Source organism: Ursus arctos, unplaced genomic scaffold (assembly GCF_023065955.2).
Source record: "Ursus arctos isolate Adak ecotype North America unplaced genomic scaffold, UrsArc2.0 scaffold_32, whole genome shotgun sequence".
NCBI classification, from domain to species: Eukaryota; Metazoa; Chordata; class Mammalia; order Carnivora; family Ursidae; genus Ursus; species Ursus arctos.
The window spans coordinates 11,954,290-11,969,454 of record NW_026623008.1 but is presented as its reverse complement, the minus strand read 5'-3'; the positions used below and the strand labels follow the sequence as shown (position 1 = coordinate 11,969,454).

General features: G+C 57.1%; 1 protein-coding gene across 3 annotated transcripts in view; it reads right to left on the bottom strand.

Annotated features, from left to right (window-relative positions):
* Nucleotides 1–765: 765 nt before the first annotated feature.
* Nucleotides 766–15,165, bottom strand: part of PADI4 (peptidyl arginine deiminase 4) — a 34,640-nt gene continuing 20,240 nt past the window's right edge. For all 3 annotated transcript variants that reach the window (XM_026519725.4, XM_057305410.1, XM_048221993.2), the window contains 9 exons: nt 14,958–15,061; nt 13,891–14,002; nt 12,380–12,487; nt 6,952–7,106; nt 5,769–5,910; nt 5,441–5,543; nt 3,916–3,983; nt 3,154–3,294; nt 766–1,253 (listed from right to left, as the gene is read on the bottom strand). In XM_026519725.4, the coding sequence (XP_026375510.2) occupies nt 1,020–1,253; nt 3,154–3,294; nt 3,916–3,983; nt 5,441–5,543; nt 5,769–5,910; nt 6,952–7,106; nt 12,380–12,487; nt 13,891–14,002; nt 14,958–15,061 (1,167 nt within the window). In that variant the 3' untranslated portion in view covers nt 766–1,019. The remainder of the gene's footprint in view (nt 1,254–3,153; nt 3,295–3,915; nt 3,984–5,440; nt 5,544–5,768; nt 5,911–6,951; nt 7,107–12,379; nt 12,488–13,890; nt 14,003–14,957; nt 15,062–15,165) is intronic.

The following is a 15,165-nucleotide window of genomic DNA, read 5'->3' as shown; positions in this document are numbered from 1 at the left end:
CCTGCATGTTTGCTCGGTGTAGACGGTCCCCCTCGGCTCCTCAGTAAGTTTCCTTCCTGCTATGAGCCACTCCCAGCTCTAGGCACCCTGGGGACAGCATCAAACAAGCCCTATCTCGGGGCTTGGAATGGGAATGGCAAACTTGAGGGACACAGAATTTGCAGGTGTCTGGATAGATCTCACGTAACAGTCAAATCCCCACGCTCACACCCCCTCGATTTCTAGCACTGGCTGTCGGTTGCCTTTTTCTCGAAGGACAGCACGAACAGAAGGGCAATTCCTGGCCCCACCTTTGCCCTCGGAACTTTGTACACATCCCCGTGGGGTCTCCCGAGAAGTCCGAGGCTGCCATGACTGTCCCTGCTGCTCTTCCTGCCGACGTGCTCTGAACCCAGTGTGCCTCCTGTAATTTTCTTTCTCACGAAACACACAGCAGAGGTGTGCCTGTCACACACACACAGCACAGTGCGTCATCAGACGGGCATCCGTATGCCTCGGGACGTTGGGAGCTAACTTCAATGCAGCTTAGAGGAGGGACGTGCCGCGTCCTCGGTGCTCAGCCCTCCTTCCCACCCCCTCCCTCCGTGACTCCGTGGGACCTTAGAATCAGCTGGGCTCAGATCACAGAAGACTTCATAGACCCAGTATAGACCTGGGAGAAAAACACGGGCCTTCAACTCGTCCCGTAGCACCTTTGAGTTTGCAACATTCAGTCTGACCGTGACAATGAGTGAACGCACAAATGAGAGCAGTGACAGCTTGATCTCCCTTACAAAGAGATTACAAAACTTTATTGCAGTGTCTCACAGCAGAAACAAGTTTGCAAGGCCAGGACTATCTTGGCATCTTTGGCGGGGGGGGGGGTGCCCAGGGGCTCCGGGGCACAGCGGAAGGGAGCAAGCCGCTGCTGGGAGGGTGGCCACACCCAGGGAGCCCACCTGTCCCCCAGACCTCTTGCTATGCCACACTGCAGGGGACCAGAGCCTCTGGCCAGGAGCTTCCGAAGGCAGGGGATGGGCTCAGGGCACCATGTGCCACCACTTGAAGGAGAAGGGCTGCCGGCGCACGTTGGTGCCGCAATGCACCTCCCCGTGCCTCACGTGGTAGGCGTAGAAGTCATCGATGAAGGTGCAGTGGAGGCCCAGCGGCTCGAGCAGGGACCGCACCTTCTCCTCCAGGCAGCACTGGCCATTGATGACAGGCCCGAACGGCTTGGGGATGCCCAGGTGCTTACCCAGCACCAGCATGTTCACCTGCAAAGCAGCAAGGGCCCAGCTCAGGGCCAACGGCGCGTAGCCCGCTTCACCACCCGTGGGTCCCCTTTTCTTTCTGACCTTTCGAAAGAGCCCCACTTCACAGATGGGAAAACAGAGGCCCAGACGGGTGAAGTGGGCTACCTCTAGCTACCCTGCTGGTCTGGGCCTTATACCCAAGTCTGCCAGACTCCAGGGCCCACATTCCCAGCACTACACTCTCCTCCCCCATCTGCCACCTTCCGGCAAACTCTCTATTACTCAAGGCCCAGCTCAAATGGCACCCCATCTACGAAGCTGCCTGTGAGACCCCGAACTCTGGCAGTTAGTGGTCTCCCTCTGTGCTCCTCCTACAGCTGCCAGCCCGGGGCCTGGCCCCTAGCAGGCTTGTAAATATCCATTGAATGGATGAATGAATGAATACGTTTTTGGGAGCACTCCCTGTGTATTACCATTTATGTGAATGACCGTTTCCTCCCTTACACTGCGAAAGGAAGAAGGTTCTGGTGCTAGGCTAACGTGGGTTTGAATCCCAGGCCTGCCCCTCAATAGCTGTGTGACCTTAGGCAAGTCACTTCACCTTTCTGAGCCTCATCAGCAAAACGAGCCCAAATGGGTTTCCGTTGCTGTGACGATTAGACGTCATGCTCATGGGACAGGTGCGGGGTCCGTCTCCAGGGCTCAGGAGTTGGGGAAGGGCCTCTCGTTCTGTTCTCTGTCACGGCTCAGACAGCCCCTCCTGAGTGTCTTGCACCCTGAATTTCTCTGCCTGTTCCACACCCACACCCCCACCTCCCACTGCGGGCTCCTGGGGTGAGTCACGGCTCATGCTCTGGCTCCTTCCAGAGCCTCCAGCAGCCAAGGCACAGAGTGGGGCCGATGACTTTGTTCGCGATGCCTCATCACCTGGCCGCCGGCCTCAGCCTTCTTTCCTGCCTGGGAAGCCTGGCTGGGCTAACGTGGAGAAACAAAACGCTTGGGGCCAAGGAATTTTGAGTCAACGTGTTCCCTCCTGCCTCGTTTTAACCACAGAACCTCTTCTTCTAAACAAAATCTTCTGTGGTACCTTGATGCCCCAAACAGAACAAATCCAAACCACTGGATTTGAGGCACCGTCTTGGAACCCCAGGGACCTGGGGAAACCAGTTTGACATCCTCCGTGCCAGGGGCTCCCGGCTCCTCCCTGAACCTTCACCTCCAGCCCCAGCAGGAGGGGGGTGCTGAGGGGACTCCAGTAGAACTGGGTGAGGTTTCTGCCTGGCCCTCGGGCATCCTTTGGAGAAACAAAGTCAGGGCACAGGGATGGTAAAAATACAATAGATGACTTTGAGAGAGTGCTTGGGGGGCAGGGGGAGGTCACAGTTAAAAATTCTTGACATAGGCAGGATCCCCCTCAAGTCCAAACTTCCGAGGAGAGAACCCACCCAGCCCAGGCAGTGCTAGTCTCGCGCTCAGAGAGGCCTTCCTGGACCACCCAGTCTGCAATGGTGCCCCCACCTCTACCTTCCAAACACCCTGGGAGCCGGTGTTAGCTGCTCGTTCTGCCCACTGCACACCCACGGCGCCCCTGCACCGGGAAGCCTGCAGGGGGCAGTGCCACGTGGTGAGGGCATGGGCTCTGCAGCCAGACCCCAGGCTTCGACCCCCAGCTCCAAATCCCACGTTACCAGCTGTGCGTGCTTGCGCCAGAGACCTGACCTCTCTGTGCCCCATCTGTGGAGTGGGAGCGGTGAGAGGCTCGGGCTCCCAGGGCGGTTGTGAGATGCCCGGAGCTGCCCTGTGAGCTGCCCGCGGCCACGCGGACCCCGAGCAGACAGCCAAGCCCCCGGATCCCCGCCCAGGGTCCCTGACTTAAGGCCACTGGCAAAGGCGGGCCGACCCCGCAGACCACCATCCTTACCATGTTTGGAAAATAGGCTTCGGCCTTGAGGATCCCGCTGACCTCCTCGTGGAGCTTGAAGAGCTGGGGGATGTCGATGATGTCCCGCTCGGTCAGGCCCAGCTCCCGCTTCAGCACCTCCCGGTTCCAGTCGATGCAGCTCTGCAGGGGGTGGGGGGTGGGGGACTGTGAGCACGGCGGGGCCAATCGGTTGGGGCTGGGGGGGATGATGAGGGGGTGGAGGGCCGGAGTGGGGGTGACGGGGCATGGCAGGCCTGCCACGAGGAGGGGGTGCGGACCGCTGTGGGGGAGAGCGGTCTGGGGCTGAGGCCTGGCCAGGGGAAGGCCCGAGGACAGGGACAGGAAGTCAGGGATGGGCTCCTCCTTTTCCTCCCTCTTTCCCTCGCTCTGCTCTGCTCCGTCCCTCTGCCTCTGGCTTCTGCCTGTGTGTCCCTGTCTTTGCAGTCACTCTGTCTCTCCAGCACTTGGCCTCTCTCCTGCTGGTCCCTCTGTCTCTGAGAGCTTCACCTGTCTTGCTGTGGCCCCAGCTTTCCCGACTTCACTTCCTCTCTTTTCCACGCATCACTCGTGTGTGTTCCCACAGTGGTGACTGATGTCTGTCTGTCCCACACACATTTACCCAAATCCCAAAGCCATTCGCCACCAAGCCAACACACAGCCGGTGGGAGGCTCTGCCTTGTGCCTTCAACGGAAGGGACGGCGGTGGGGTGGGTGGTTCAGTCTGCCCGGGCTGTGGTGTCTGCCGGGCACCCAGGCTAGTACCTCCACGTAAGAATTATGTTCTCTCAGGTTCTTGTCTGACAGAATGTCCTTTATTTTCCGGTTTTTTTCTGTCATGGAGAAAAAGAAAAAAAATGCAGATGAATTCAGAGGTCGATTTCCCTCTTCCCGGTAGACACAGCGGGGACTCAGTTTTCCCATCTAGAAAATGGGTGCAGTTATAATTTCTAACACATGGGTTCGTTGTGAACATGTAGGAGGCAAACGCCTTTGACCCAATATTTCAGCAGCGGAAGTTCTCCTTAAGAGTGTTTCTCTCACTCCCTTAAATTACCTCCAAAGGGATCCCATCTACCAAGAGGCAAACAGAGGCCTGATCGTCGCCTGATGCCACACAACTTACTGTGGGTATTAGGTAAAAACTCTCAGCCTTGGAGACCTACCAACCTCCGCCCGGCCCATGTCTGCGGACTCGAAGATTTCCTTCCGTGCTTCAGGCAGACAGACCTTCCCTTCCTCCCTCCCTCCCTCCCTCCCTCCCTCCCTTCCTTCCTCCTTCCCTCCCTTCCTTCCTTCCTTCCTACCTTCCCTTCCTCCCTCCCTCCCTTCCTTCCTTCCTCCTTCCCTCCCTCCCTCCCTTCCTTCCTTCCTTCCTTCCTCCCTCCCTCCCTCCCTTCCTCCCTTCCTCCCTCCCTCCCTCCCTCCCTCCCTCCCTTCCTTCCTTCCTACCTTCCCTTCCTCCCTCCCTCCCTTCCTTCCTTCCTCCCTCCCTCCCTCCCTTCCTTCCTTCCATCCTTCCCCTTCCTTTTCTTTCTTTCTTTCTTCCATCCTCCCTCCCTCCCCCCCTTTCTTTCTTTCTTTCTTTCTTTCTTTCTTTCTTTCTTTCTTTCTTCTTTCTTTCTTTCTTTCTGCATTTGAGCCAGACCGAACTTTCTTCGGGTCCTCAAACACATTTCGCTTTCTCCTGCCTCTGCGCCTTTGCGCCTTTGCATTCGCTGTTCCGTGTCTGAGTTATCTCTCTTCCTCTCATCCCACTGCCCCATTGGGCAAACTCCTGCTCGTTCCTCATGCTGCTGCTTGGTCTTTGCCTCCTCCAGGAAGCCTCCCTTGGACTCCGCCCAGATACTCCCAAAGTGCCTGTGCCGTCGTTGTTTACTTGACTCACTTCCCCAGGCCCGTGAGCCCCGACACTGACAGCGGGGAGCTACTCTGCCCTGTTCACACAGCACCCCCAGCCCTCTGCACAAGGCCTGGTGCACAGCACGTGCTCAGAATGCCTCCATCTGGCCATAGGAGACTTCGCAAAGGCAGAGAAAGGACCCCGGATGGAAGACCAAGGCAGAGGAGCGCCTGGGTGGCTCAGTCGTTAAGCATCTGCCTTTGGCTCAGGGTGTGATCCCGGGGTCCTGGGATCGAGCCCCACATCAGGCTTCTCCGCTGGGATCCTGCTTCTTCCTCTCCCACTCTCCCGCTTGTGTTCCCTCTCTCGCTGGCTGTCTCTCTCTCTGTCAAATAAGTAAATAAAATCTTTAAAAAAAAAAGGAGGACCAAGGCAGAGCCGACTTACTCTTGATGCCTTCAAATAGCACAGCCTCGCCGTGGCCCTCCTTCAGCTGCTCCTCGAACAGTCTGTAGCAGGACCTGGGGCTGGCCAGCAGCAGCCTGAAGCCCTGGAGACAGAAGCAGTGGGGTCAGAGGTCAGCTTTGTCCCCAGGGCTCGCAGAAGTGCAGGCGTGGACCCAGGCCACCTCCTCGTGTCCCCTCCTGGGGTTGGGGGAACGGTGGTCAGGCATATAAGGCCGGCATATAAGGACAGGCATGTAAGTGCAGAGCAATGCGTGGGAGCCCAGGGAGCAGGCATGTGGCTTCCTTCAGGCAGCCCCCCCAGACTGCACCTTCTTGTGCGCAGGGACGAAGCTCAGGAACTCGTCCACATGGCCCACGAGCAGCCAGTCGGAGTAGAGCCTCACCGGGGCCTGCACCTGCTGGGCACTGAGGAAGTCCTGCACGGCCTGGTGCATCTCCTGGCTCTCAGCGCTGCCAACACAGGATTAACGCAGCATTATGGGGAGCCGGGGAAGCAGGGAGACCCCCGAGGGAATGGAGGCTTGGCAAAGGGTTCGAGGTGCTCCTTCAGCTGGGGAAGGGATTCAGAAGCCTGGATACTGTCCTCAAACATTGGAGGAATTTATGATTTGCCATTTCAGCTTTTTTTGGGAGAAACTGAGGCACCAAGTCAGTACAGTGAATAAGACCAGAGCTTAGCCTCAGAAAGCACTGCCCATTGACTCAGCCTGGATGCTGGTGCTGTGGGTAAACATGGGGCTTACCCATATTATCCACAGTGACATGGCGAGCTGGTCCAACATGAGTGGGTAATCCCTTGTTAGCAGTGTAGCCCTGAGGACATTCCTCCACCTCTATGGTCTTCAGTTTTCTCCTTGCCCTGGCTCCAAGGGCCTTCCTGATCTAGTCCTTTTCTCTCTCTCATTCAGTCTGTTCCAGCCACTCTGGCCTTGAACACACACAGTTCAGTCCTGCCACGGGGCCTTTGCACATGCTCTTTCATCTGCCAGGAACCCTCTACCCCAGACCTCCCCGCAGCCATATCCTTATTGTCATCGGGCCTTCGCCCAAGAGCTGCCTTCTCAGTGAGGCCCTCCCTAGTCATCCTAACAGTTCCCACTCCTCTCTGCCCCTCTCCTTTTTGTTTTCTTCACTATTTGAAATTATCTTTTTTGTTTACCTTTGTGTCTCCCCCGCTAGAATAGCAGCAAGGCCTTGTTTGTCATACTCATGGCTGCTGTCCTTCCCAGCACCTGCCTAGTGCCTGGCACACAGTAAGTGCTCAGTAAATAGTCACGGACGGAGAGAGTGTAAGTGACAGAGCTGGAATTTGAGCCTGGGTCTACCGGGCTCCTCAGCTGTATTCCTCGCTCTGTACTTTGATTTCTCTCCAAGTCCCTACAGTTTGTCAAGGCTCTTGGGTTGGGAGCAAGTAGGGAAGGCTTCCATTTGCAGCCTCTGCTTTTCCATGGCTTCCCTGGGTCTCCCCCTCCGCGCCCCTCCCCTCCTCACCTGGGGTAGCTGCTGCTGCCAATAAGGATTCTGCCCAGGGGGTATTTCTTCTTCCCCACCGTGACCGGGGGGCTCACTTCCAGGTTTCCAAAGGAGTCAAAGGTAGTCACCTCTCCTGTTTCGGGTCCTCGAGTCACGTAGCCGAAATCTGGACCCTGAGACGGGAGAGGCACGGGCCAAGCATTAGAGAACGTGGCCCCGCTTGGGGACAGGGTGGGGCCAAGTCGCAGGCAGGATTCGGTCGTGGTCAGAGCTGGTACAGAGCGGGCACAACATGCCGAAGGAGCGCCGACTCAGGCGGTAAGAAGGGGGCTCAGCGGTAATAACGACTGTACCAAGTATCATTCTGTGGGCAGAGCCCCCTGGTGGAGGGATCTGAGCTGTCTCTCCAGCAAGCCCTCTAGGACCACACCGTGCATCCTGACTGGGCTGGAACCGGCTTCACCAAGTGGCTGTGATGTCCCCGCGTGGATCTTCATGGGAAGAATGGGTGGGCGACACATCTCACCCCCTCTATGCATTTCCTGTGGCTGCTGGAACACAGGAGTGGCTTAAAGCAACACACATGTATTCTCTCTTGGCTCTGGAGGTCCGAAGTCTGAAATCAGTCTCACGGGGCTGACACCAGGTTGAGGTGGCCCTGGTTCCCTCTGGAAGCTCTGAGTCTGTTTCCTGGCTCCTTCAGCTTCCAGTGGCTGCGGTGGCTGGTGGCCTCTTCCGTCATCTTCAAGGTGCATCGCTATGTCCTGTGTTTCCATCATCACGTGCCTTCTCCCAGTCCGTTGTCACTCTTCCAAGGAGCACCATGATGGTACAGAGCCCACCAGACAACCCAGGGGGCACCTCCCCATCTCAGGGTCCCTAACTTAATCACATCTGCCAAGTCTTTCTGCCACAAGAAAGCATCAGGTCCTGGGGATTAGCACGAGGCCGTGTGAGGGCCACCACTCTGTCTACTGCACTAGGCCTAGCTTTCTACCAAAGGGGGATCCTTCCTAATCCCTCTTCTCCCTTTCTCCCTAACACCCATGCCAGCCTGATTCCCATGCCCACCGTGCCCTGGAAACTTCACGACCACACAGCTGAGCCCAAACGGCAGTGCCCTCCAGCGTCAGGGGGAATCGGCTAGTCACACCCATGTCCTCCGCACACTCTCTCTGCTTGGCCTTCCCGACACTGCACGCTCTTGGGTCCTCATTCTCAGTCTCCCGTGCATGGGACGGGCTGCCCCCAGCCTAGTCCCTAGTCTCTTATTCTCTACAATTCTCTTCCTCCTGGTGCTGTCACCCAGCCTCACGGAACACGGACCAGGTGCTGACAACCCACATATTTATCTCCTGTCTGCGGTTCCCACCAACCCCAGACGGGCATCCAGTGCTTGCCTGACTTCCCACCCGGATGTCCAGCAAATACATCTAACACTTGCCCCAAATGGAACGGCCGACCCCTCTTCCCTCATCCCCTGTCCCTCCCACAGTCCTCCCCAGCTCAGGGAATGACAACTGCTGCTCACCGATGTCAAAGCCTGCTGTCACTGTCAGCTTCCCTCTCTCATGGGGGCCAGGGAATCCCGTTGGCTCGGCCCTCAAAGCATGACCGGAAGTGGCCATGTCCCGTGCCCAGCCCTGCTCCCCAGATCTGCACTCCCCTCGCCTCGCACCGGGTTACTGTGCTTGCCCCCACCTCCACACCTGCCTGCCCCCTCCGCTGCCTCCTCCCCATACCACCTGCCCCCACCCCCTGCCCCTGCCCCCTGTCACCCATTCTCAACAAGGAGCCAGAGCTTCCCTTTCATAACACCCGTCAGGTCATAACCCTCCTCTGTTTAAGACCCTGCCACAATCCCCCAGTTTCCCAGAGTTCAAACAAACAGCCTTCAGTGGCCCATAGGACCGCCCCCCCAGTCCCCATCACCTCTCTGACAGTCTCCCCTTCCACCCTTCCTTCATCCCCTCCCCCCCATCAATACAGCTTCTATTGAATCTTTCAGATCTCACAAACACGTCTGAAAAATCACCCGGTGTCTTGCTGTGTCTGTAGCTGGACAGCTTAGATCTTATCCGTCAGCCCCCCGAACCCTTCCCTCTCCAGAAACATAGATACCGTCCCCCAATTTTCCGATATCCTTATTTTTAACTCTTGTGGCTTGTGAATCAAAACAGCTGAGTTCGATACAAGTTCAATGTTATTTCCTTCAAGAATTAACTCATCTTTCTGGGCTTGAGATACTGAACGAGCAGCACCCGGCCTCATCTGAACTCTGCGGATGTATTTTTCACCCAAGAAATTTTAAACCACAGAACCATTCTCCTGAATAACGACGTTGATGGGGAAGTGAATGTACCCAGACCTCATCTTGCAACAGAAGCTCGGGGCAACGCCCTTGACCCTGTTCTGTACACAACTACAGAGAGAACAGAGAAGGCGAACCAGTTATGTTCTAGTGCCCACCATTTGTCCACGTAGGGCCTCTTCTTCTTCTTTCCAAGGAGCCTGACTTCTATACTGATGAGATTGAAGTCCCCCCGCAGGTTCCCCTGGGCCCTTCACAATAACAGCGCGTCCCTTCAGAGTGACGTCAACATTTTCTGGAACTGACGATGGTCTGATCGCTGCGAATGGCCTTCATTCTCAGCAGATGAGGCTCGGAGATCCCACCCTTCCTCTCGCTCACTCCGCTCCACCCCTTCTGGCCTCCTCGCTCTTCACTGAACATGCGAGGCTTGCTGCTGCCTCAGGGCCTTTGCACTGGCTGTTTCTTCTGCCTAGAATACTCTTTACCCAGACATCCATACAGCCAGCTCTTTCACCTCTTTGGAGTTTTTGCTCCAGTGTCAGCTTCTCAAAGAGGCCCTACCCTGACCATTGTATTTAAAACTGCAAAATAATCCCCCCACTACTCCGGCACCTGGGAGCCACTTGATTCTGGGTTTTTTTGTCCTACGGCACTAGATTCCACTTTCCAACATACAATATCATTCGTTTATTTGCCGTACTTATTGTTTATTGTCTATCGTTCTGGGCTAGAATGTCACCTCCGTGAGGGCAGGATCCTTGGCATTGCTCACTGGTGTATTCCAAGTGCCGAGAGCAAGGCTGGGCACAGAGAATGGGCTCAAAGAATATTTGATGAATGAATGATAAATTCATATAAGTCACTGCCTTGGCCGTTGCCATGAGACAGGCTCAGTTCCGCAGCCTGCAGGCTTGGATTTCTGAAGGCAAATGGAAGGTGTGTCCTTGGCCGAAGTGGCCCCCCAGGAGTGGGAGGCACAGTCCCGCTCCCACGTGCTGCCTGATACAGCTTTCGGCACAGACTTAGACACGTGTCACCCTGTTCGCTCTCCTTGTCTTTCTGTTCATCAAAGACCCCGAGTGTGCAAATCCATTCTCGAAACCTGCTCATCTCCCATTTTAACCACCGGAGAGCAACCCTTGGCTCAGCTCTTGCACTCACTCGTATCGAGCTGGCTTTAATAGCATTATTTTGTTTTAATTCTGTTTACCTTCACGGTTGCCTTCTATTTACGGTAAATGCCGCTGGTTTTCCACTTACAGGTGGTATAAAATTTACTGACATATTGTCTGATGGGGAGAATACCCACTGCGGGTCAAGCTGTGCGCTAAGCGGCCCGTGAGCAGTGATGGGCACCGTGGCCTCGGACCCCGCCCTCCTGGTGTTGACGGTCTAGCGGGGAAACAGACAACAAAGGGGAAATAACAAGTCAGTGATTTATAACAAAAGACTCCGGAAGAAACCAACGAGGTGCTGTAGCCGAGAATGCCAGGGGCCGAGGCGAGGCGTCCTTCAGCGTCAGGGATGGTCTCACTGAAGAGAGCCCTGCAGCTGAGACCTGAAGGCTGGGACACAGTCAGCCGTGTGAAGTGGGAAGAGCATTGTAGGCAGAAGGAACAGCATATGCAAAGGCTATGAGGTGAGGAGCTGTTGGGCACATTTGGACAACAGGAAGAAGGCCCATGGGGTTTGGAGCTGGGTGAGGGACAGGGGAAGTGGCCCATGATGAGTTTGGAAAAGCCAATGGGGACGTCGTCTGGTGACAAGTTTGACTTTTAGCCCAATCTCTTCCTGAGTGATGAGGGTCAGAAAACCGCAGCCATGCTTGCCTAAGAACACATCGCAGCCCCTCATCCGAGGCTGGGTGTGGGAGAGGTGAGGACACCTGTGCTGGGGGGTCTGTCTGCCTGGCAGGACTCCAGAGATTTGACTGGTGACGTCGGAGTATCTGGCCTGTGCCACACTTGAAATATGGAAGCGGGAGACAGGCCACTGAGCAGAGCAGGGCTGAGGACAGTGGGAGGGACCACGGTCCCAGCGGGCAGCTGGCTCATTTATCCCGGTGGTGGTCCTGAAACAGGATTAACCCGATTCCGGGCTGGACCCAACCAAAGCTCTTCCTCGGCACCACTCAGCGCAGGAGAGTGAGCGAGACTCGGACAAGTTGCTAAGTTGAACCCAGATTTCCTTTTAAAGCCTCCTGCGTGGGCAGGGACGCCTCACCTTCCCTGGGGCGCACGGTGCTCCCCGGAAAGCCATTCATTGGAGCAAACCTTGCTCCCCACACCCCACACTCTTTCCTCCGTGCTTCCTCAGCGCCTGGAGTCAGGGGCTCTCGGGGCCAGGGGTGTGCACCTGGCGGCATGCTGGGTACGGAGCTCGCGGGGCCAGATCCGCCTGGTTTCAGTGCCAGCTTCTCCTCTCTTTTTGTGCGACTTTGGAAAAGTGGCTGCCCCTCTCTGAGCCTCGGTTTCTTACTCTATAAAATGGGCCTAGTGATAGCATCTAGATTAAAGGTTGCTGGACAGATTAAATGAGTCAGTGCATGTAAAGAATTTGGCATCATGTCTGACACAGAATGCGCGCTCGACAAATGTTACTATTCCTAACATCATCATTCTGTGCCGAGTTTCGCGGACCTGCCGGGCTGCTGCAGCCTGATTCACCAACAAGTCACCCCCACCCCCGCCCCCAAACACATGCAGAGTCACATCTAGGATGACCACTCTGAGCCCCAAACCCACCCCATATCCCAGATGGACCTGCCACGAAGTCCAGACCCCACCCAAAAGACAGAGCCTCCAGCCAGACGTTTGGGAAGGTTCCAGTCCTGGTCCCACCCGCACCGTGCAGCAAGAGCATCTTCAGTGGGACAAGGATGCCACAGCCTGACCTGACGTCCTTGGCAGGGCTATTTTGAGGACAAGCTGAGCTCATGGCTGGAAAGAGCTTTGGGAAAGAGAGAGCCGGATCTCATCTCAGGAGTGACAAAAATACCACGGCCCACCTGCGCGATCGCGGACCCAGCAGGAAGTGCGCCTACTACGGAGCCCGGGGTGCTCAGCCACGGGTGGTGAGGAAAGAGGCCTGGGGGGGGGTATCTCAGCAGCCGCAGGCCCCACCAGCACGTACCAGCATGCATTTGATGGGGAACTCCTTCAGGCCCCTGTTCCTCGGAGAGTCAAAGACCACAGGCAAGGTCTTGTGCGGGGCTTGGATGTAGCCGATCTCTATCTCGTCCTGTGCAGAGCGAGGGGAAGGAGGGCTGACGGGCGTGCTGTGCGAGTCGTGACACCCAGTGCAAGGAGGAGGGCGTGGACCCATTCACTCTCCCCCTGTGGTCAAGGGCAGATTCCTGTGCAGTGTTCGACCCCAGAGAAGGGGCTCTGAGAAAGCAGAGCTTATTACCCCGTGTACACAAATGGGCCCACCCCTGCTCCTAGTGAGCTTTGGTGCCGGGGACCCGGTGAGTGAGCCGCAGGCCCTGTCCTCAGGGAGCTGGTCACCTAGCACCCAGTGTGAGGAGGTGATGGGCCAGGAAGGAGGGGCTCCTGATGGGGTTGGGACGGGCAAAGAAGGGGGGCAGGTCAGACCCACGCTTGCCCATAGGGCAAAAGTGGGAGGGCTCAGAAGTGCACCTGGGGCGAATCCTATCTGTGCTCTGATAGATATGATGTCGGATGTGACCCCTCTTGGGCTGAACCCCCGAAATGGCCACTCTTATAGGTCAAAGATGGGGCCACCAGCAACTTTATACCGTTCAGTCCAACTTAACACAGACAGGACTTCGAGAAAGAAGAGAGGGTGTTCTCTGTGGGTTTAGGAGAGGGATGAGAGGTTTTTGGAGGGGAAGCTTTGCAAGCAGGGATTGTACAAGCAGGACCTGGATGTGGGGGATGGGAACGGGAAGGATAGTGGAGAGAGGGAACAGCGTGAGCAGAGGCCCGGAGGAGGTGGGAGCAAGGGGAACGGCATGGAAGGGCAAAAACCCCGAGAAAGCAAGGGAGTGGCGAGGAGGTTTGGTTCTGTCCTCCAGGCGCCTGCAGCCACTGCCCCATGCCGGGTGCTGGGTGCTGAGCTGAGTAAGACTCAGTCTCTGCCCTCAGGGAGCTCGTGGCATGATGGGGGAGCCTGGTACCGAGACAGAATAGTGATACGGTGTGGCCAGCAGGCTGGCAAAAGGTAAGGGGCAGCCAGGTTGGGGAGGGCGGGGCTGGAGGCAGGCTGAGAGGGAGGAGATGGGAACCATGGAAAGTGCTGGAGCAGGGGTAAGGCCTGGTGCCGTGGCTGAGCCCAGGAAGGCTGGCTTGGAGGGAGGGTCACTGGAGGGACCGGTTGAGCTCCGGCCCCTTGATCTTTGCATCATTTCCGGAGGTCATCTGAGAGTTTTTAGGCAGGAGGCTGGATTTATCTTGGTGACCATGGCAGGCGGACAGTGGCTGGCCGTAAATGTCGCTTTAATCCCTTGCCTGAGCCCCCGCATGCCCGGACCCTCTGGGGCTCCTCACTTCCTGTCCATCTGAAGAAGGGTGACCAGCAAGCTTCTAGGCCCGGCCCCAGGATCCTGGGGCCCCCAGTGTCCCTTGGCCCTCAGGAAGATCCACGCTGTGTGTCTCACCCCCCCGCCCCACAGGGCCACATGCCTGCATCCACCGGTCATCCTTGCTCTGCTCCTGGGAGGGGATGGTCAACTTGCACTTGGCTTCCTTGGCCAGAGCGATCACTGACTTCAGGAAGTCCGCATTTTCAAGTACCCTAGAAAGAGCAGAAAAAAAGCTCCTTACTGCTCTGGATTCAGGGGACAGCGCTTGGCCAGGCTCTGAGGGGCAAGCCGGACCCCTGTAGAGTGCCTAGGGGGTGGGGCAGGAGCTCAGGCCTGGACGGAGAGGGGGAGGGGCACAGTCGCTGCTCAGGAGATGCCTGTGGCCTGGACAGAGAGGCCCGGCTCATCCTGTCTCCCTGCTCTCAGCGAACATTCAGTGAACTCTTGCCACCACCCATGAGGGGACTAGCGGGCTCCCCTTCCATCCGGGAGAAGCCACCATGAGGAGGTCAATGCACAAGGTCCTGCCATCTGGTGTGTGTGTAGGGGGGAGACAGCACTGGGATTTGAACCCAGGCCTTGCTGGCTTTCGGCCTCCATCCTGACCTCCAGGCAGCCACCAGGTTAGCCCTCACCCCTTCTGCCTGGAAGACACCGCAAGAGAAGAGCGGAGGGTCCCCTGAGACCCCAGCATATGCAACAGGTGCTCTCAGATGGCCAGGCGGAGGCAAGGCTCCCCAGGGCAGCTTGTTAAAAGGCAGATGGGCCCCCTCTCCAGACCCCAGACCCCACAGTTCTGAGGTTGGCAGGGAACAGGCATTTGAAATGGTTTCTGGTGCGGAAGGTCCACAGGCTGCCCACTGAGCCCTGGCAGGCTGGCTCACGGACTGCGGGTTTTCATCTGCCACGTCTAGGGAGCGCTATGGGCCTTCGGGACAGAAAGCCGCCCTCCTCCTGCGTTAGGGCAGGCGAGCGAGGACAAAACAGCAGCAACAGGAATTTCCCTGCCTTTTTATTCCAAAATGGCCAGAAGCCCTCGGGATCTTGCAGGAGGGGTCATTTTTCCCCATTTACACAGCAGATATTGGGGGGGGGGGCTGTGGCCAGAACCCAGGGCCCCTCCCGGTGTGTCTGTGCCCTGCCCCCCGGGGACCCCCGGGCCCTCACCTGCACACGTATACCTCCTCTGGGGGCTGGGTGTTGGGGGTCATGATCCAAGGGGCCACACGGAAGACCACACTGTCTTGGAAAAGCAGGGCGGCAGGGAGGTCCTGTAAGGCGTGGGTAAGGGCAGAGCTGTCACTGCAACCGGAGCCTCACCCCTACCGCTTCCCAGCTGGGCTCTGCACCCCCACCCTCGAGCTGGACCAAGGCC